The sequence below is a fragment of the Gopherus evgoodei genome, chromosome 6, assembly GCF_007399415.2.
Source record: "Gopherus evgoodei ecotype Sinaloan lineage chromosome 6, rGopEvg1_v1.p, whole genome shotgun sequence".
Lineage (NCBI taxonomy): Eukaryota > Metazoa > Chordata > Testudines > Testudinidae > Gopherus > Gopherus evgoodei.
In genome coordinates, this window is record NC_044327.1 from 47,850,861 (window position 1) to 47,869,314 (window position 18,454).

Here is an 18,454-nt window from a genome sequence, read left to right on the forward strand (position 1 = left end):
AAACAAGTATAGGGAATAAAACCTCCTTCCTGCCTTAATGAAGTGGAGGAACTTTTTCTATAACACCCAAAGAACATAGAGTCTGCACTTCTTGTCTCAGCACAGACTCATGAGAAGGGTCCATGACAAGGGACAGAGGAGGAAGTGAAAGGGAGGATAGAAAGCAATTGTGGAGATGATTACTTCAGTGCTACAACAGCATCCAGTAAGGCCTCTGAGGAGGTTGGTCAGCCAGGCCTCCTAATCCTTAGCTCTGCTTTTCTCATAATGCCTTCTGTGGGAACAAGAATGAGACCTAGAGGAAGCCCTTAAGTGTGAAACTCATGAACCCACTTTAGATTCTGAGGACTAACCAGAGTAGCCAGGCAGTGCGGTATGGTAAAGGACTGTTAAATATGCTGGGAATGCAGTACCAGAGGCAGCACAGAAGGCTTTCAAGCTATCACTACTGAACATCAAGGTGGAACTGGTACCAGATGTCTGGATGTCAATTAAGTGTGTGGGACTAGATCTAAAGCCAATGGGGCTGCAGCAGACTGTACTGGAGCCGATGAGCACAGTACTGTAACAGTGTTGATAGCAGTACCAACAGGCATAAATCAACAGCGATAGCAGTACCAACAGGCATAAAAGGTCTCTCACATCCACATAGGCCTAGAGCTACGTTGAAACCGACAGAGCTGGTTGCCTCGCCATAATCAGCTACAAGTGGTCTGTTGTCATCGCTGAGGAAGGCTTAAATTCTGGAGACCTTAGCGTAGGTTCCCATTGTACTGGCAAGGTCTGGCGGCCTGCCAGATCCAAAACAAAGAAAAGGGAAAAAACTCAGATAAAATGAAAATAAGACAGAAAAAACATCCCAAGGATGAAAATCAGTCCTATAGGCAAATAACTAAACTAAGTATGCACAACTTTATTCCCAAGGAACAAGACTGTGAACACAAAATGTTCCAACTGATGGTAAAAAGGAACTGAAGGAAGGGCAGGGCTTCCCTCTTTATACCTCCATGAAGAACATGAGGAGTCAGGAATGGACAGGGCCACCCCACAGGTACCATTAGGGAAAACTTTCTCGCACCAGTGCATGAGACGGACACACACCTACAGCATGATGAACATATGCAAGAAGTCTAAGAAGAACTGAAAGGTCTGATGCCAAAAACAGATAGGAACTATTTAGTGTGATGCACAGGGATTATTAATTAGACATAATCAAATGAAACTAAAAAAATAGGGACGCCGATGCCAAACAACATGAAAAATTTCCTTACAATAGGGCCTATCAGGCTATCTAATAGCATCCCAAGTGAAGTGGTGGACTTCTAAAATCAGATGGAGCAATATTTTAGAAAATATACTGTAGGGCACAGTCCTGCTTTGTTAGGGAGAGTGACTAAATTTCCATTTCTAATGTCTGTGCTTTCCACTTTGCCAAAGAAAATCTGCATGACAGGGATATTCCTTCACTCTTACAACCCGATTGTTTTAAATACTGCTTTATACATCACAACAAATCAATAAATGTCATACATTCTGACTCCCCATAGCATGGTCACAGAGGATCCCATATGGTACACTATGGAATTTGTGCAGATCTGCCCTTGTTTCATGTATACAAAATGATTTGGGGAGAGGGACTGGTAGATCTGTAAGTTCAGGGATCCAGTGGTCTTTCCTGCCTCAGTCACAAACTGGGCTACAGTATCAGCAAGGGCTACTGTAACTCTCTGACTGTGCTAGTAGATGGAGGATAGCTCCATTGCCACTAAAGATATGACTACACAGCAACTAGCTGGCATGGGCCAGCTGACTGAGCTCACGGGTCCATTTAATTGTGATGTAAACATTCAGGCTTGGGCTGCAGCCCAGGCTCTGGGACCCTCCCAGCTCGCAACCCAAGCCTGAGCATCTACAATTAAGCAGCCCTGCAAGCCCAATCCTAAGTCAGTTGGCACAGGCCAGCTGCAGATTTTTAATTGCAGTGTAGACATATCCAGTGTGGTCTAGGACAGACAATTCCTTCCCTCATTTCCTACAAAGGTCCCTGTACCAACCTTGTATGTTTGGCCTTGACAAATGGTCCAGGATTTCCCTAACTGTATACAACAGCACAAGAAGGAACAGAAGAATGACCATACTGGGTGAAACCAAAGGTCCATCTAGCCCAGTATCCTGTCTTCTGACAGTGGTTGATGCCAGGTGCCTCAGAGGGAATGAACAGAACAGGTAATTATCAAGCGATCTATCTCCTGCTGTGCATTCCTAGCTTCTGGCAAACAGAGACTAGGGACACCATCCTTGCCCATCCTGGCTAATGATGGACCTATCCTCCATGAATTTATCTAGTTCTTTTTTGAACTCTGTTATAGTCTTGACATCTTCTGGCAAGGAGTTCCACAGTTCAAAATAAATTCTAGACAATCCCACTGGTTTTGCAGCATATTCACAACCAAAATCAGAAGGGAATGTATATTTAAACTTTCTTTAAGGGTTTCCTATTCCCCACCCCCCATCTATTGCATGCTGTAAAAAGGAATTTAAATTTGCTGCGAAGTTTTATGCCACAGAAACCAGGACCCTTGTTGCAGAATTTAGGTCCAGTATATACACCACAGAACCCACAGGTCCCTGATTATAATTTACTATCATTCTGAGACATCAAACCTCTGAAAACTAAGCAATTCCCAAATGTATATGAAATAGCATCTCAATCAGGGAACTCACCAATCAAAGATGTTCTATAACTACCACCAAGGAGATCCCTCAATATTTAAATAATTGTGAAAGAAATTTTCACCCTTCCTGAGGACAGGTCAACTTTAAGATTCTGTAATTGAAAAAAGCAAATCCTATGCAAGCAAACACCTCACATCTGAGCTGTAAATCCAATCTAATGCAATTCCCAGGAAACAGATATATCCCTAAAAGCTGCTTTTCTTTATGAAGGAGAACATTTGATGAGCGGAGGCTCATAAATGTCTGGTCTACACTAAATATACCATCATGTTATTAAACCTGCTACTTCATCAGTGTGAAACAGGCTATTTGCCTTTTTTAAAGAATGATATAAATAAATGAGTGCAAGTGATAGTCGAGTAAAGGAAAAAAGAAAACATTGAAAACCCACTACAAAGAATTGGAAGCCCCCATGTGGCGAATTGTGTATAATGCTTCAGGTTATTTTTAATACACTGAAAAACTCACATTCCTTATCTTACTAATATAAAGATCAGATTCAGTGTCACAGTTGAAGATAGCCAGCAGACTTGTGTGATGTCTTATCAACAGGTGCAAATATTTTAGTTAATCCTCAAGTCTTTACACTGCCAACAGTACAATAATTATTGAGTATTTACATTTTTAATATACTGTATTTCAACCACAAGTTTTTATTGACATATAAAACAAATTCAGTTTTGAGGGCCAAAGTATAATCTGGTCAGTTGTTCATCAATAGTTCTTGGGCCCAGATCCACAAAGGGACTTAGATGCCTAAAGCACAGATTTATGCACCTAAATCCCAATTTAAGGCATCATTGCGATCCACAAAAAGCCCACATGGCTGCCACCCAACACTGCAGCACTAAAAGCTGGGTTGATTGGGGAAGCCGCCACAGCTGGGCCACACCCTAATCAGGCCACAGCTGGCCTGTATAAAAAGGCCAGGGAAGCCAGGAGCCCACAGTCTCTCTCTGTCTATAGAGGAAGAAGGGTCTGGCTGCAGGGAACTAAAGGCAGGGTACCTGAGTGGAGCAGGGCTGGGGAAGGGCAGAGGAACTAGGGAGCTCCAGCCTGGAAAGCCCCAGTCTGTGGCCTAGCATAAGGCAACAGGTACCGCGGGTTGCAGAGGGCAGCCCAGAGGTAGGCAAAGGCAGCAGGTCCAAAACCAAACCCCATTGCCTATGATGAGTGGCTAATACTGCAGTCTGCCTCAGTGAACAGGGGCTAGATGGAGACTGGGCAGTAGCCAAAACTGAAGCAAAGTGAGGATAGTGGGCTGGGGGTTCCCCAGGGAGGGGAGACCCAGATTGGTGGGGTACTGCCAAGGGGCAGCACCCAAGTTAAAAAGGCATTGGGGTCCAGGGGGGGACATGGGAGCCAAGAGGACAGGAGGATCACCGGCCTGCAGAGGGCGCTCCTGGCTGGAAAAAGAGCTAATTCCCGAGGACAACCAGCAGGAGATGCCACTGGGGTGAGTCTGCAGGTCTACAGAGCCTAAGCTCAATCAGCACCTAAATTTCCATTATAGACATCCCCAAGGCTCCTAAATTTGTGTTTCTGGACAAGTGCACTGCTGCCTTATTCTAGACATCTGGACACCTAATTATCATCTGTGCCCCAGTGAGAACCACAAATCAGGGAAAGACAGATGGAAAAATGCCTGTCTCTCTTCCAGAACCCTCTCCTCTAGCTGTACTCAGAGCATGCCTAACCGGATCGTGCCCCATTCAAAAAGTGGCGGCAGCAGGTAGTGGTCGGGGTGCCGCCACTGCCCACCTTATAACAGTTGTTAGACCACTCACCAAGCATGTGGGCAGAGGTGAAAGTAAGTTGGTACGGCGAACTGGCAAGAGCCAGTACGCCAGACCAGACCAGCTGGTGACTGAAAGGGCCCAGGGCTAGCCGGAGCTCCGGGCCCTTTAAATAGCCTGCTGAGCCCCACTGTAAGAGCCCTGGGGCAGCAGCGGCAGGGCTCCGGTGGTGATTTAAAGGGCCCGGGCCGCTGCAGGGAGCCCTGGGCCTTTAAATCCCTGCCCGAGCCCTGCCGCTGCTGCCCCAGGGCTCCAGGAGAGGGACTCGGGCAGCGCTTTAAAGGGCTGGGGGCTCCCCGCAGCAGCGAAACCCGGGGCCCTTTAAAGCACCTCCCAAGCCCCGCTGGAGCCTCGGGGTAGTGGCGCCACGGCTTGGGCGGGAATTTAAAGGGCCTGGGGCACCCCTGTGGTAGTGACGGGAGCCCAGGAATCTTTAAATCGCCCCTGAGCCCGGAGCTCCCAGCCACCTCTGCAGCTGGGAGCTCCAGTAGTGATTTAAAGGCCCCAGGGCTCCCAGCCACAGCCAGAGCCCTGGGGCCTTTAAATCTTGATTTAAAGTGCCTGGGGAATACAAAGGCCCTGTCTCTTCTGGTTAAGACCATTTCCCCTGTTCAGGACTCCAGAGTACCAGTACGTCCTTTAAGTTACTTTCACCCCTGGATGTGGGAGACCCTGGTTCAATTCCCGCTTCTGCCTGGTTCTGAGGAAGGAGCTGAACAGGAGTCTCCCAACTCTGAGGAGAGCAGAGAGACTGGACCCTGGGTCTCCTACCTCCCAGGTGGGTGCCCCAACCACCAGGCTAGAGAGTCATTCTCTCACTTTCTCTCTTTGACAAAATGCCTCTGTTTATACACAGTGGAACAGCTTCAGCAGGAGACTGAAGGAGACCCATGTCAGAATATCCGTTAGCCCAGTAGTTTGGGCACTCTCAGGAAAAACTTTTTCACTAGGAGAGTGGTGAAGCACTGGAATGGGTTACCTAGGGAGGTGGTGGAATCTCCTTCCTCAGAGGTGTTTAAGGTCAGGCTTGACAAAGCCCTGGCTGGGATGATTTAGTTGGGAATTGGTCCTGCTTTGAGCAGGGGGTTGGACTAGATGACCTCCTGAGGTCCCTTCCAACCCTGATATTCTATGATTCTATGAGAGATGGCTGTTCAAATCCACTCTCAGAATCAGGCAGGGGGAAAATCGAACCTGAGTCTCCAGCATCATGGATGAGTGCTATAACTGCTGACTGAACTGCACCACTACCACCTTCTTCTCTTCCCTGCACCATTTTGAGTGGAGTGAGGCTGGCACCTAACTCATTCGTGCAAAAAACAGATTAGCCACCTAAGCTACCTGATTCTAGGAGAGGGGTTCCTGGCTCTGGAGTGCAAGCAAAGATAGAAGCCTGGGTTTAGGTCCCTGACTCTGTGAGAGGGGCAGGGTGTAGGATACACCCCTTTCCATCAGCATCTCCCATTGACTACTTAGGCAGCTCTCTGCCTAGTGCCGTGGCTTGTGGATCCCATTGTTGTTCCAGTGATATTCTAGGTACCTAAACATTAGGAACAGCAATGCCTGAGTCACCTGTGTGGATCTAGGCCATAATGCCTTTTATATGAGGCTCTCAAGGTGCTCCACATTCATTAGGTTTCACAATACTACATGACGTAGATATTATACTCATTTTACAAAACAGTAAACTAAGGTTCAGAGTTGATCAGAGATCACATATTTAAACAGTGTCACAGTTAGGCCCCAGAATTCTGAACTCACAGTCCTCTGTTTATAACCAATATACCCCTTATATCAACATTCAGTCTAAAAATAGAAAATTTAAAATCCTCACTGTAAAAGTTACCAAAACTTACTTGAAAATTTCATCAACAATTCTGAAGATGGGAGGGTAGCATGCTGCTTGTGGCTATCAAAAGAAAAATTGAAGAAAATTAGACACTAATTAAGATGCAACTCTTACACAATTAGCTTTCATTGTACAATGTACAGCATTGCCAGTGGACACTACTATGCTGCAGTTACTAAACTATCTTGGACTAAACCCTGTAAAGGGCTCAGCATCCCAGGATTAGACTCCTTAAAAACAACAAGGAAGACGTGAGACTAACAATTACACTAGGCAGACTAGACAGTTCATAAATGTATACATCTGTGATCTAAAACTGTGTATGACAAGTTTCACTAAAAAATGTTAAGGGTGGCAGACAGATGAAAAAGGATTGCTATGCATGTAACTCCTGCAGACAAAAGAAAGGAGCAGATGAGCAAACTTTTTTTTAGTTTTTTCTGTATACTATCCCTTTTGGATGCAAACTGATATTCTGGTTACATCAACAAAACTAATGACAAGAAATTAATTTGCCTTCTTTTCTCTACCATGGTTCAGCAACTATGGTATACACTTTGGTCTGACACATTTTTTCATAATCCCAAACCCTTCTATGTATCTTGGCATTTCTAATGTGACCTAAAACATTTACTGCATCTTAGAGCCCAAAAATATGTTTTTAAATTAGTTAAGTTTTTTCATCCTCTCTGTGCCATGATATAACAGCACACATAAGACCATCACATTTTACGGTAGTTACTATATGAGATGGTTATTAGTAAATGTAAGCCCCAGAATAAACCAATATTTTTCACCTATAAGATTTAGGCTCTTCTACAACACTCATCACAGTGGCAACAAGATAAACACTTGCATAAACCCAGATTTTAATTTTTATAAAACAAAAAAGAGTGACAAGCATAACTTTTTGCTAAGGAAAACATCTAAAGATTTGGTAAGAAAGCAAGTCCTGAAGAATAATTCAATTTTTTTTTATAAAGTGTCTAAAAAAAAAATGCATTTCATAGACTTCAGGATCCAGGGATGGAATAATCTGTTTCCATGGGGTATTTACTGTCATGGTCCTTACCCAAAGTGCCTGAAGCAAAGGTCTTAATTAAAATTCTGTACATCTAGCTCAAGCTGCAAAGCACCTAGCACCTTTAAAAAAAATTTTTTTTTTTATTTTTAAAACAGCTTATATGGAGAGTTTACTAGACATATAAACCTTTAAAAAATAATAAAATAGCCATTAGTATAAACTGTCAAGGAAAACTCTGAAAAGGCCAGCTCCTTGTTTCTCACAGCTGTCTTTACCATACTGGAAATATTAGGTGGCACCTCATTTTCATGTTTTAACACTCATTTTTTCTGTCAGACAGCTATAGTTATGTTGTCATATAGAACATATGCCACCTAGTGTTCAAGAGTATTCACAGCCGGCTCTTTAGGCATGTGTGAAAAACAGCATGTAGCTTATTGCAAGGCTGAAGTCTCCAAACATCCAGTGCTTGGAAGAAAACTAGGTAGACGAGTTAGGTGGATGTGACTTTTTACAGGAAAATATTGTTATTTTAAGGTACTTTACAAAATATATTGATACCTTTTAGTTTTGTAGGGGAACCAATCAAATTGAACCATCTTTTTTTTTTTCAGCTACAGCATGTATATCTTTTAAAATAACATTATTTGTACACTTGCTTATAGAAAGACCAATTTCTACATAAGTTTCAGGAAAAGCACCACAACATTTTTATGAAATTTTCACTTTGATACTTTCACATTCTATCCCATAGATATAATTAGAGTTAATTACAATTTTTTAATATATTTTTTTAATTAAGTAACCCAAAGATTAGTGTACTGGTTGTATTATTAGTTTTCATATTTCATTCAATACAAACATCCATATTTTAATTTATTTGAAATTGACATCATAATTTCCAGCCTTCTGTACTTGAGTTCCATAGGCCTTGGGTTCCTTGCTGCAGAATTTAGGTCAGATTTGATACAGAGCTCACAGGGCCTTGACTATAGCTGTCGCTAGTGCTTTGCCTATAGTAATAAAGTGACTGTATAAGCAATAAGCCATTTACTTGCTTGTGGCATCAATAGTGGTTACATTGCCACTGGATACTGGAGGTGGTTTTAAAGAGGACCAAATCCTATTCTTGGAGCAAAGCCCAACTACATGTGCTTTGTGCAAGGAACAGAACTTTTCCATCCAACTCATTGGCAGGGTGCAGTGAAATAGCACAGTCATTACCAGAGCCCATGGCTTATTGTTATTTATTATTTGTATTATCGTGGTCCCCAGGAACCGTAGTAATGGACCAAGACCTCATTGTGCTAGGCACTATACAAACACAGAACAAAAAGATGGTCCCTACCTCAAGGAGCTTTCCAATCTAAGAATAAGACATGAGACAGTAGATGGATATAGACAGATGGGGGAGTATAAGGAAACAATGAGCCAATATTGGTTACTGGCAAAGAAAGTTACTTACCTTCCCTGACTGGAGGGACCACACATCTCAAAGAACTTATCTGTATTCCACTGTGGACGTACATGTGCTCCATCTGCCTGGAGCTGGAGAATTTGGAAAGCAGTGTCCATTGGTCTGCACATGCACCCTGGCTCATCTCGTCCTCCAACTAAGGAGATAAAGAGCGGGACAAACTGATCATTCTCCAGTTCCTTCTCCATCGTGAATCAGAGAAGACTCAAAGAAGAGGGAAAGGAGAAAAAGATAGTGGAATACAGATAGAGACCACACATCTCAAAGAACCTCCACTTACTATAAGATAAGTAGTTTTCTCTTCTTGAGTTGTGGTCCTTATGTATATGTGGTTGACTGATGAACAGTACTCACATAGGGAGTACAATGCATGATCACAGATCATGTGGATTGAGCTCCACATAGCTGCCTTACGAATATCAAGAAGAGGCACATCTTGAAGTGATGCCATAGATGTTGCTTGAGCTCTTACCCCAGGAGGAGGGGGAAGATTAAACAGCTGCCAGCAGAGCAATATACAGCCCAAGATCCATTTCAAGATTCCTTGGGAGGATATAGCGTAACCCGTGAGTCTCTCTGCTATGATGACAAATAGTCTAGGGCAGTGTTTCTCACTTTTTGATACCAGGGACCAGCTTGGTGCCTTCCTAAAGTGTGTCAGAGAAATCTCAGGGACTGGCACCAGTCCACGGACCAGTCATTGAGAAACACTGGTTTAGGAGATTTCCTCAATATTTTCATTCTCTGCAGGTAAAAGACTATGGCTCGCCGAACATCAAGGGAATAGGGCCTTGTAGTGGGCTGGTTACCCTGCTCCTGCCCTGCCGGGCTTAAAACAGCCCCGGGAGAGGGCTGTGGCAGGGAAAAAGCTAGGCTGATTGCAGAAAGCAGCCACAGCTGGGGCCATGCCCCAGTCAGGCCACAGCTGGCCCTAGGAGAGCTGAGGGCCAGAGACTAAGACAGACACTCTCTCTCTAGCTTACTGAGGGAGAAGGATCTGGCTGCCTGGGACCTGAGAAGGGACCTGAGGTGGAGCAGTGCTGGGGAAGTGCAGAGGGAGATGGGGAGCTCCAGACTGGTAAAACCCCAGGCTGCAGGCCTTGCTCAAAGGTACTGGGGTTGCAGAGGGGCAGCCCAGAGATAAGCAAAGGCAGCAGGTCCTAACCCCCTTGCCAATGATGAGTGGTTTACAGACTGCAGTTTGCCCCAGTGAGCGGGAGCTAGATGATGACTGGCAGTAGCCACTGAGGCAAGGTGGGGATAGAGCGTTGGGGTTCCCCTGAGTGGGGAGACCCAGATTGTGGATTATTGCTGGGGCAGAACCCTGACGTAGAGGGGCACTGGGGTTCAGGAGGGACACAGGGGCCAGTAGCAGGTGAGACACCAGCCTTCAGAGGGTGCTCCGGGCTAGAAGAGCTAATTCCCGTGACAACCAGCAGGAGGAGCTGTGCCAATGAGTCAATGCCCCACCACAGACCTTTCTTCTAAGGATGCATGAGACTTTGGGAAGAACACAGTACTTCTTAGTGGATAGACTGGTTCAGGTGAAACTCAAACTATTCTGGAGGTGAATATAGCGTGAAAACATAAAGAAACCTTGTTCTTAAGGAATATAGTGCAAGGAGAATCTGCCATCAACGCCTCAAACTCACCAGCCCTGCTGGCTGAGGTGATGGCTACCAGGAATGCAACCTTCATGGACAGGAGGGACATGGACCAAGAAGCTAATGGTTCAAAAGGAGTCTTAGTGAGTACTGAGAGAACAAGGTTCAAGTCCCATTGAGGAGTAGGTAGAAAGGTTCTGATTAGGCCTTTCCAGAATCTGCTAGTCAGAGGGTAGGCAAAGATCAAGTAGCCCTGTGAAGACAAATGATATGCACTGATTGCTGTTAAGTAGGCCTGTTAGGAACTGTTGGACAAACCTGCTGTCTTCAAGGAAAGAATATAATCCAGAATGAAAGGAATATCTGTGTCTTCTGAAGAAATATGTCTGATGTGTCCAGTCAGAGAAATGCTTCCACTTAGCTAGGTAATATTTTCTGCTGGAATCCTTACCACTATTAGAAAGGATGTTCTGTACAGCTTTACACAATTGCTGTAAGGATGATGCCCATCCAAAAACCAGGCTCCAAGATGAAGCAACCATTGGTTGGGATGCCTCATATTGCTGTTCCCTTGAGCCAGGAGACTGGGACATGTGTAGGAGGTTAGCAAACCAAAACTGTCTGGGTCAGTTGAGAGCAATGAGAATAACTCATGCCCCATCTACCGAATCTAGTACAAAACTCGCAGCAGAAGTGATAATAGAGGGAACAGATTTTTTCAGCATTTATGCCCAGAAAGAAGAGCTCTCGGACTGCTATTTTGGCAAGTACACAACTTGAAACCGTGCTTGCAAGCAACCAAGATGGAGTCTTGCAAAAAATGTGAAAGTTGACGCTTTGGAACGTTGAGGCTTCCAATACAGACCAAACAGCAGTGAGAAGGAACTAGAGAGGCAGTCAGCTCACCTTGCCCTTTATCTCCTTGGTCAGAGACACAAGGTGAGACAGGACACATGTGCAGACCAACGGACACTGCTTTCAAAACTCTCCAGCTCTGGGGCACATGGAGAGTATGTGTACTCACAGTGGAATACACACAGGGACCAGAACTCAAAGATGATGGGATTTTCAGGATGCCAAAGTTATCACCTAATCTTTTCAAAAGATGCCACGGGATCTCACATCCCAAGTTGCCTTTGAATTTACCTTGGCAAACCATCTCTCATACATGGGAAACAGCATCAGAAAAAGCTTTGCAGAACTGGCATCATATCCATTGGACCCTCTCCCCAACAATTTTAAAATCTGCATGATCTGTAGAGCACAATTCAACACAGAATGCACAGCCAGACTAAGGATATTGGAACTGCAGGTCTGAACTAATGATTACATATTCAGATGTATATTTCTCATACAATCAAAGACACTGGCACATTTATTTTGTTTCCTTTTTAAAAGGAAATTAAATGCAAAAAATTGCGTTGCAACATTATGGTGGAGATGCTACATGCATACACACACAAATCATGTAAAATTCAGCTACTTTTTCTATTTTTTTTCTGATTCACGATTGATAATAGGAATAAGAAAAAACTGATTAACAATAAACACAAACAAATACATAGAGAAATAAAGAACATGCATATGTGCTTATTCATATACGTGTGTTAATGTATGTATAAGTAACAAATATGTTATGTGTTTTATTAATCAATACAGCTTAATGTGCTTTACATAAACAAGTATTATCCTCAAAAAGTATATACAGATGAAGAAACTGAAGTACAGAAGTTAAGTGACTTGCCCAAAATCACATAGCATGTGAATGGAAGAAATGGGAACAGAACTAGAGTCCTCTTGACTCCCAGTCTCATGCCCTATTCACTGGATCCAGCAGCTCTATGGCTAAATAACTCTAAGAAACTATTACACTTCTGCACTTTACCAGATTGTCTGTATTTCCAAGTTTTATTTTTTTTACTAGCACTATACAAAAATATTGCTTAATTAGTGATAAACATGTCACTCCTGAATTTTTGGTTTAACTTTAATGAGTGAGTACCAAATGCATCTTTATTCTATGTATACAAACCTATTTTAAGAGCTTTAAGTTTAGCTGACTTTTAGTCACAAGTACTTGGTGAGTTTAAAAAGGTAAGATCTACTCACATGCTTAAAGGACTTCTAACTAGGAGACAGCAAACTGCGATTTTCTTTTCAATAGCTATTAAAAAGGGAATACCTTTTAATTTCTTTTATAGAATTCTTGTAATGAAGAGCATGAGGAATTCACCAAGAGCACAAGTAAAATTAATCCACACAATTCCCAGTGTTTCAATTCAAGGATATATCCTTTTGAGGGCGGATTCTTTTATAAAATATACTGTTAAGGAAATTAATAGTATCTGTTGAACTTTACTTAGCTAGGATACCTTGCAAGGAAATTCAATTTAAAACAAATTGTCTTGCCTCTCCCAATTTCTCTCTTACACCTCCCCCATCTTTCTCCCTGTTCTCTGCCTCTTTCACTGACATGTCTAGCTGTGAAAGATGACTCTGGATCCAGCTAGAAGATAACTGTGTGGATCAGTCAAAGCAGGAGGGCAATGTAGGGGCATAGAAACCAGGATATAACGCCAAACCTTAGTATCCTGTATCACAGCACGACAGTGTGTCACCACCTCACCTAATAAGCGGCATGCTTCACTCTGCAGTGCCAAATCAAAAACAATAGCATTTGAGGGTCCACAACCTGAATTTCAGCTGGAAAGCATAATAGTTTTGATTTGGGGCCAGACTTAGGAAAGTTGATGATGCCAGAAGAACTGCATACTTACAAAAATGACTTACAGTGTCAAGAACAACATGTGTTTTAAGGGTCAGAAACTAAAGCCAAGGATTAAGGTTTTCTTCTGACCTACCTTTCAAAGGATCACAACTACATCTGCTTCCAAAGTACTAACTAAAATCTGCACAGACATTACTATTGGCCCTGATTTGCCTATATGTGCATGTAGTAAGGATTGTACAAAGCCTGAAATATATCTGTAAAGGAAGGTATCTAAAAAAAATTTCTAATTTGCAAGTTAAGAATTCAGTTTAATACACCACCACATAGATATTACAAACACATATATACTATACACTTATGTACACTTCAACCCTCAAAAATGCAAGACCTCCCAATTCCTGAAATGCCAAAGAATATTAATGTAGATTATTTCACTATATGCAATGTGTATAATGCTGATCTTTTGTTTTTATTACTTCCTAATAACTACAGAATTTTCAATACTAATTCTAGTTTCTTCCAAGAGATGTAAACATAATTAACCACACACACCATATAAAATACAAGTTACTAGACCATCACACTCTAATTACAGTTGGAATCCAAATACAACAGCATTGGATATCAAGTTTCTTTGATACTAAAGCACAGCAGTCTTCTATCCGGGACCTGCAGCTCTCTAAGGGCAGGTCTATACTACCGCTTAAGTTGATCTAACTTTCATTGCTCAAGGGTGTGAAAAAAACACCCCGTCACGAGCAATGTAAGTTTCACACAGTCCACACCAGCACTACATCAGCAGGAAATGATCTCCTGCTGACACAGCTTCCGCTTTTCGCTTAAGTGGAGTAATTATGCTGATGGGAGAGTGCTCTCCCATCAGCATAGTGCGTCTTCACCATATGCACTTACAGTAGTGCAGCTGCATCAGTGTGCAGCTGTGCTGATGTAGCGCTGTAGTGTAGATCTGCCCTAAGATATTTACCTACACTTATGACAGTGCTGAGATAATTCATTGTGATAAATGACTCAGATGACGCAGCTTATTCACATAACCAATTTTTTTCTGGTTGCTTTTTTCATATTGTATTGTTTTTATTGCAAATAGGAAAAATAGTCTAAATCAATCAGTAATTTTTGGCTCACCATTTTGTATTGTAATTATCGTAAACCATAAGGCACATAGAGGTCACATCCTGGAAATGTCATAATCAGTCAAACAAATAAAACACATTCATGTACCTCTAAATAAATGTTCTAAATATATTTTAGACAGGATATATTTATCACACTGGTAAATCCAAAATTTCTACTTGCTGTAATCTAAATAGCTTTTAAAATAGCATTTTATAAGGGAATTATTAGACTGACTGACCATTGCTCTGACCACATCATCCACACTACCAGCTCCTGCTACCATGCTTCACTGCAAGAAGATCAAGCTTCCTGTCATCATCCTCTCAACTGTACCTTCATATCCCTCTTGCATACTCTTGTCTCTTAATGCATTGCCTCCTACCAACAAAGCAAGGCTTATCTGCCTATTTGTCAAATTCTCATTTTTGTGTCTTCATTAACACTACCCCTTTACATAGAATGCCCTCATCATCTTCTCTTGTGTCTCTGAATGTCATTTGTCTTCTTAGAGTGCAAATTTCTGGGGGCAGCAACTGAATTTTCAAGTATGTGTAACAAGAATGTGCCCAGCACAATATGGTCCCAATCCTGCTGCGGGGCTCTGGGTTTGAATGTAATATAAATATTAAATAAATAAATAATAATATACCCAAGATTAAGACAGAGATTTTACTTTCTTTCTATACTGATACAACGTTTTCTGTAAGCTATGTATAGCACCCATATATTATGGTGAATGCTGGCTTTAGAAATGTAGAGGGATGGACAGATGGATAAAACAGTTGTATTATATAGATTATGGGAGAGAGATAATTCTGTGACCACTTTACAGGTGGAAAAGAGAGCTGAGAATGTATTCAGGCACAGAACCTTTTGTAATCTTGAATTCTGAAATATTCAGATCCCTGATTGATGCATAAGCAGGGTCAATGTTAGCAGTTATGTAGCTTGTCAGCATGGTACACAACACATACAGTGAGGATCTCAGAGGCAATGAATAAGAAATAGTTACCTACCTTTCTGTAACTGTTCTTTGAGATGTGTTGCACATGTCCATTTCCCTGTAGGTGTGTGTGGGAGCCCCATGCACAGTTGTCAAAGATCTTTTTCCCCTCAGCAGTACCCACTAGGGCAGTTTGAGTGCCCTCTGCCATTGCATGCCACTCTGTGCATGCATAAGAGGGCAGAGCCACCCCAATCCATCTCAGTTCCTCTTAGTTGGACAGATTTTGATAGAGAGAGGAAGGAGAGAGGGTCATGGAATGAACACATGCAACACATCTCAAAGAACAACCATTAGAGACAGGTAGGCAGTTGTTTCTTTGACTGATTCCACATGTCCATTCTACTGGATATGGGCTCGGAGTCTACAGGAACAGATTGGAGCACAACACGTCAGTGGCATGGCTCCTGGACTGCTTAGCTATAGCATAATGAGAAGCTAACATGTGCACTGATGACCAAGTTGTCCAGAATAGGTAGTTGCACTGGGAAAGCTGCTGATGCTGCATGCGCTCTGGTGAAATGGGCCAATACTCTAGCTCAGGGGTTGTTAAACTTTTTGGCCCGAGGGCCACATCTGGGTAGAGAAATTGCATGCAGGGCCAAGAATGTAGGGCTGGGGCAGGGGATAGAGGTGTGGAAGGGACTGCAGGTTGTAGGAGGGGGTGTGATGTGCAGGAAGGGGCTCAGGGTGTACAAGGGGGCTCAGGGTGTACAAGGGTGCAGAACGGATGTGGCAGGGGGCTCAGGGCAGTGGGTTGGGGTGCTGGAGGGGTGCGGCAGGGGGCTCAGGGCAGAGGGTTTGGGTGCAGGGTGTGGCAGGGGGTTAGGGTGTGGGGTGCAAGAGGGGGTTGGGGTGCGGGCTCCAGCACTGCTTACCTGGAGCGGCTCTGTGGTGGCAGCAGCGCACAGGGGGCTAAGACAGGCTCCCTGCCTGCCCTGGCCCCACACTGTTCCCAGAAGCAGCCGGCATCATGTCCCTGTGGCCCCTGAGGGAGAGAAGGCAAGGGCTCCGCACGCTGCTCTCCCCTGTGAGTACCTCTCCCAGAGCTCCCATTGGCCGCAGTTCCCTTCCAGCAGCAGTGCGGGGCCCCAGGCACCACGGGTGTGGCAATCCCATGGGCCGGATCCAAATCCCTGATGGGCCAGATCCAGCCTGTGGGCCATAGTTTGCCCACCCTTGCTCTAGCTGGTGGCATCACATTAGCCAACTCGTAACACAAACAAATGCACAAAGAAATCCAGGGTAAAATCCTCTGAATGAAAACTGGGTGTCCTTTCATTCTATCCACAACCACAACAAACAACTGCATTGAGGAACTAAAGAACTTAATGGGATCCAGGTAGAAAGCTAAAGCGCTTCTAACATCTAACAATGAAGTTTTTCCTCATCTCTATGAGTGTGAAGTTTCACAAAGAAAGTCAGCAAATAAATTGCCTGCTTAATGTTAAAACTGGAGCCCACCTTTGTTAGAAATTTTGGGTGAAGGTGGAGGTAAACATTATCCTTATGGAAAACTATATAGAGAGGCTCTGGTACCAGGGTTCTCAACTCACCCACTTTCCTTATAAAGGTAATCACAATGAAAAAGACAACATTTATAGAGAAGTAGAGAAGGGAGCAAGTTGCAAGAGGTTCAAAAGTGGCCCCATTAATTTTGCCAACACCAAAATCAGATCCCATGGGGGAATAGGATCTTTCACCTAAGAGTGTAATCTGTCCAAACCCTTTAGCAGTCTGATGGTGATAGGGCTGGGGAGAAAAAAGATCTATTATCTACCAAGGGGTGGAAAACTGAGATAGCTCTATCAGAGTACCTCTGGAAGCTAACTGCTAGACCTTGATGTTTTAGGTGTAAAAGACCATCCAATACATGACTGATAAGAGCTTATTTGGAGGGAACCTTTTTGTCAGGACCAGATGGAAAAACATTTCTATTAGCCAGATAAGTACTCCTCCTTGAAGCTTTATACCATTCATAAGTACTTTCTGTATGTTCTTAGAGCAAGCTCTTTCCAATGGTGTTAACCAGGAAGCATCCACTCTGTCAAATGGAGGGCTTGCAGCTTGGGGTTCAGCAGATACCAATGGCTCTGGGAAATCATGCATAGATTCAATGGGAGAGATAATGCAGGTCTGACTAACAAGGCTGGAATGGCTGAGTACCAGTGTTGCTGAGGCGATGCTGGTGCTATAAGTATGATGTAAGCCTGGTCTTGAACAAGTCTCTTGGCAGCAATGGAATCGGAGGTAAGGCATATAGAAAGGAATTCTTCCAGGATAACAGGAATGTGTCTGTCAGCAAACCTGGACTGTAAACAGGATGGCATTTTCTGTTGGCCTTTCTTGCAAATAGGTCCACTTGGGGAGTCTCCCACAGCTGGTACATGAATCTGGCCATGTCCGGAGACAGCAAACACTGATGGTGGTCAGGGAAGAACCTGCTCAGCTGATCTGCCAATGAATTCTGCACTTCTGGAAGGTAAGAAGCTCTGAAGTGAACCGAACTGACTATGCAAAAGTCCCACAGGTCAATCACCTTCTGGCACAGCTGTGTCAAATGCATCCCTCCCTGCATGTTTACATAAACCATAGTTGCTGTGCTGTCTGTTAATACTAGCAGATTTTTTCCCCTTGATATGCAAAAGCAGGGCTGAACAAACTAGATGGACAGCTCACAACTCTGACATTTATGATAGTCTTCATTTCTTGGGAAGACCACAGACTTCCTTGAGTCTACAGGGACCCTATATGTGCCCCACAACCAGGGAGGATGCACCTGTGATTAAAGTGAGCATAGGTTGTAGGGGAATGAAGAGAACCCTGTAACAGAGACTTTGGTGGTTCCTCCCTCCCTCAGGGGGTGGGGAAACCTGACCACACCCAGTTATCTACACTGAGTGGTAGCAACACCAGCCCCACTTCCCTACTATTCCCAAGGGGGGCGTTCTGTCCTTTGTGAGGCTCCTTAAGTCTCTCTGGCGGGGGCATCAATATGGAAATCACAAACTCCCCACGCCTTCAGGGAGACTCCCTGAGGTTCCAGAAAGCAGAGGTGGGGAAGATGTCTATAGTGCTGCCAACTATCCAGTCCCAA

General features: G+C 43.6%; 1 protein-coding gene across 1 annotated transcript in view; it reads right to left on the reverse strand.

The window, feature by feature from the left end:
- FANCC (FA complementation group C) overlaps positions 1-18,454 on the reverse strand; it is a 169,610-nt gene that overhangs the window by 53,176 nt on the left and 97,980 nt on the right. The window contains exon 9 of the mRNA XM_030566699.1: positions 6,389-6,441. Coding sequence (XP_030422559.1) covers positions 6,389-6,441 — 53 coding nt within the window. The remainder of the gene's footprint in view (positions 1-6,388; positions 6,442-18,454) is intronic.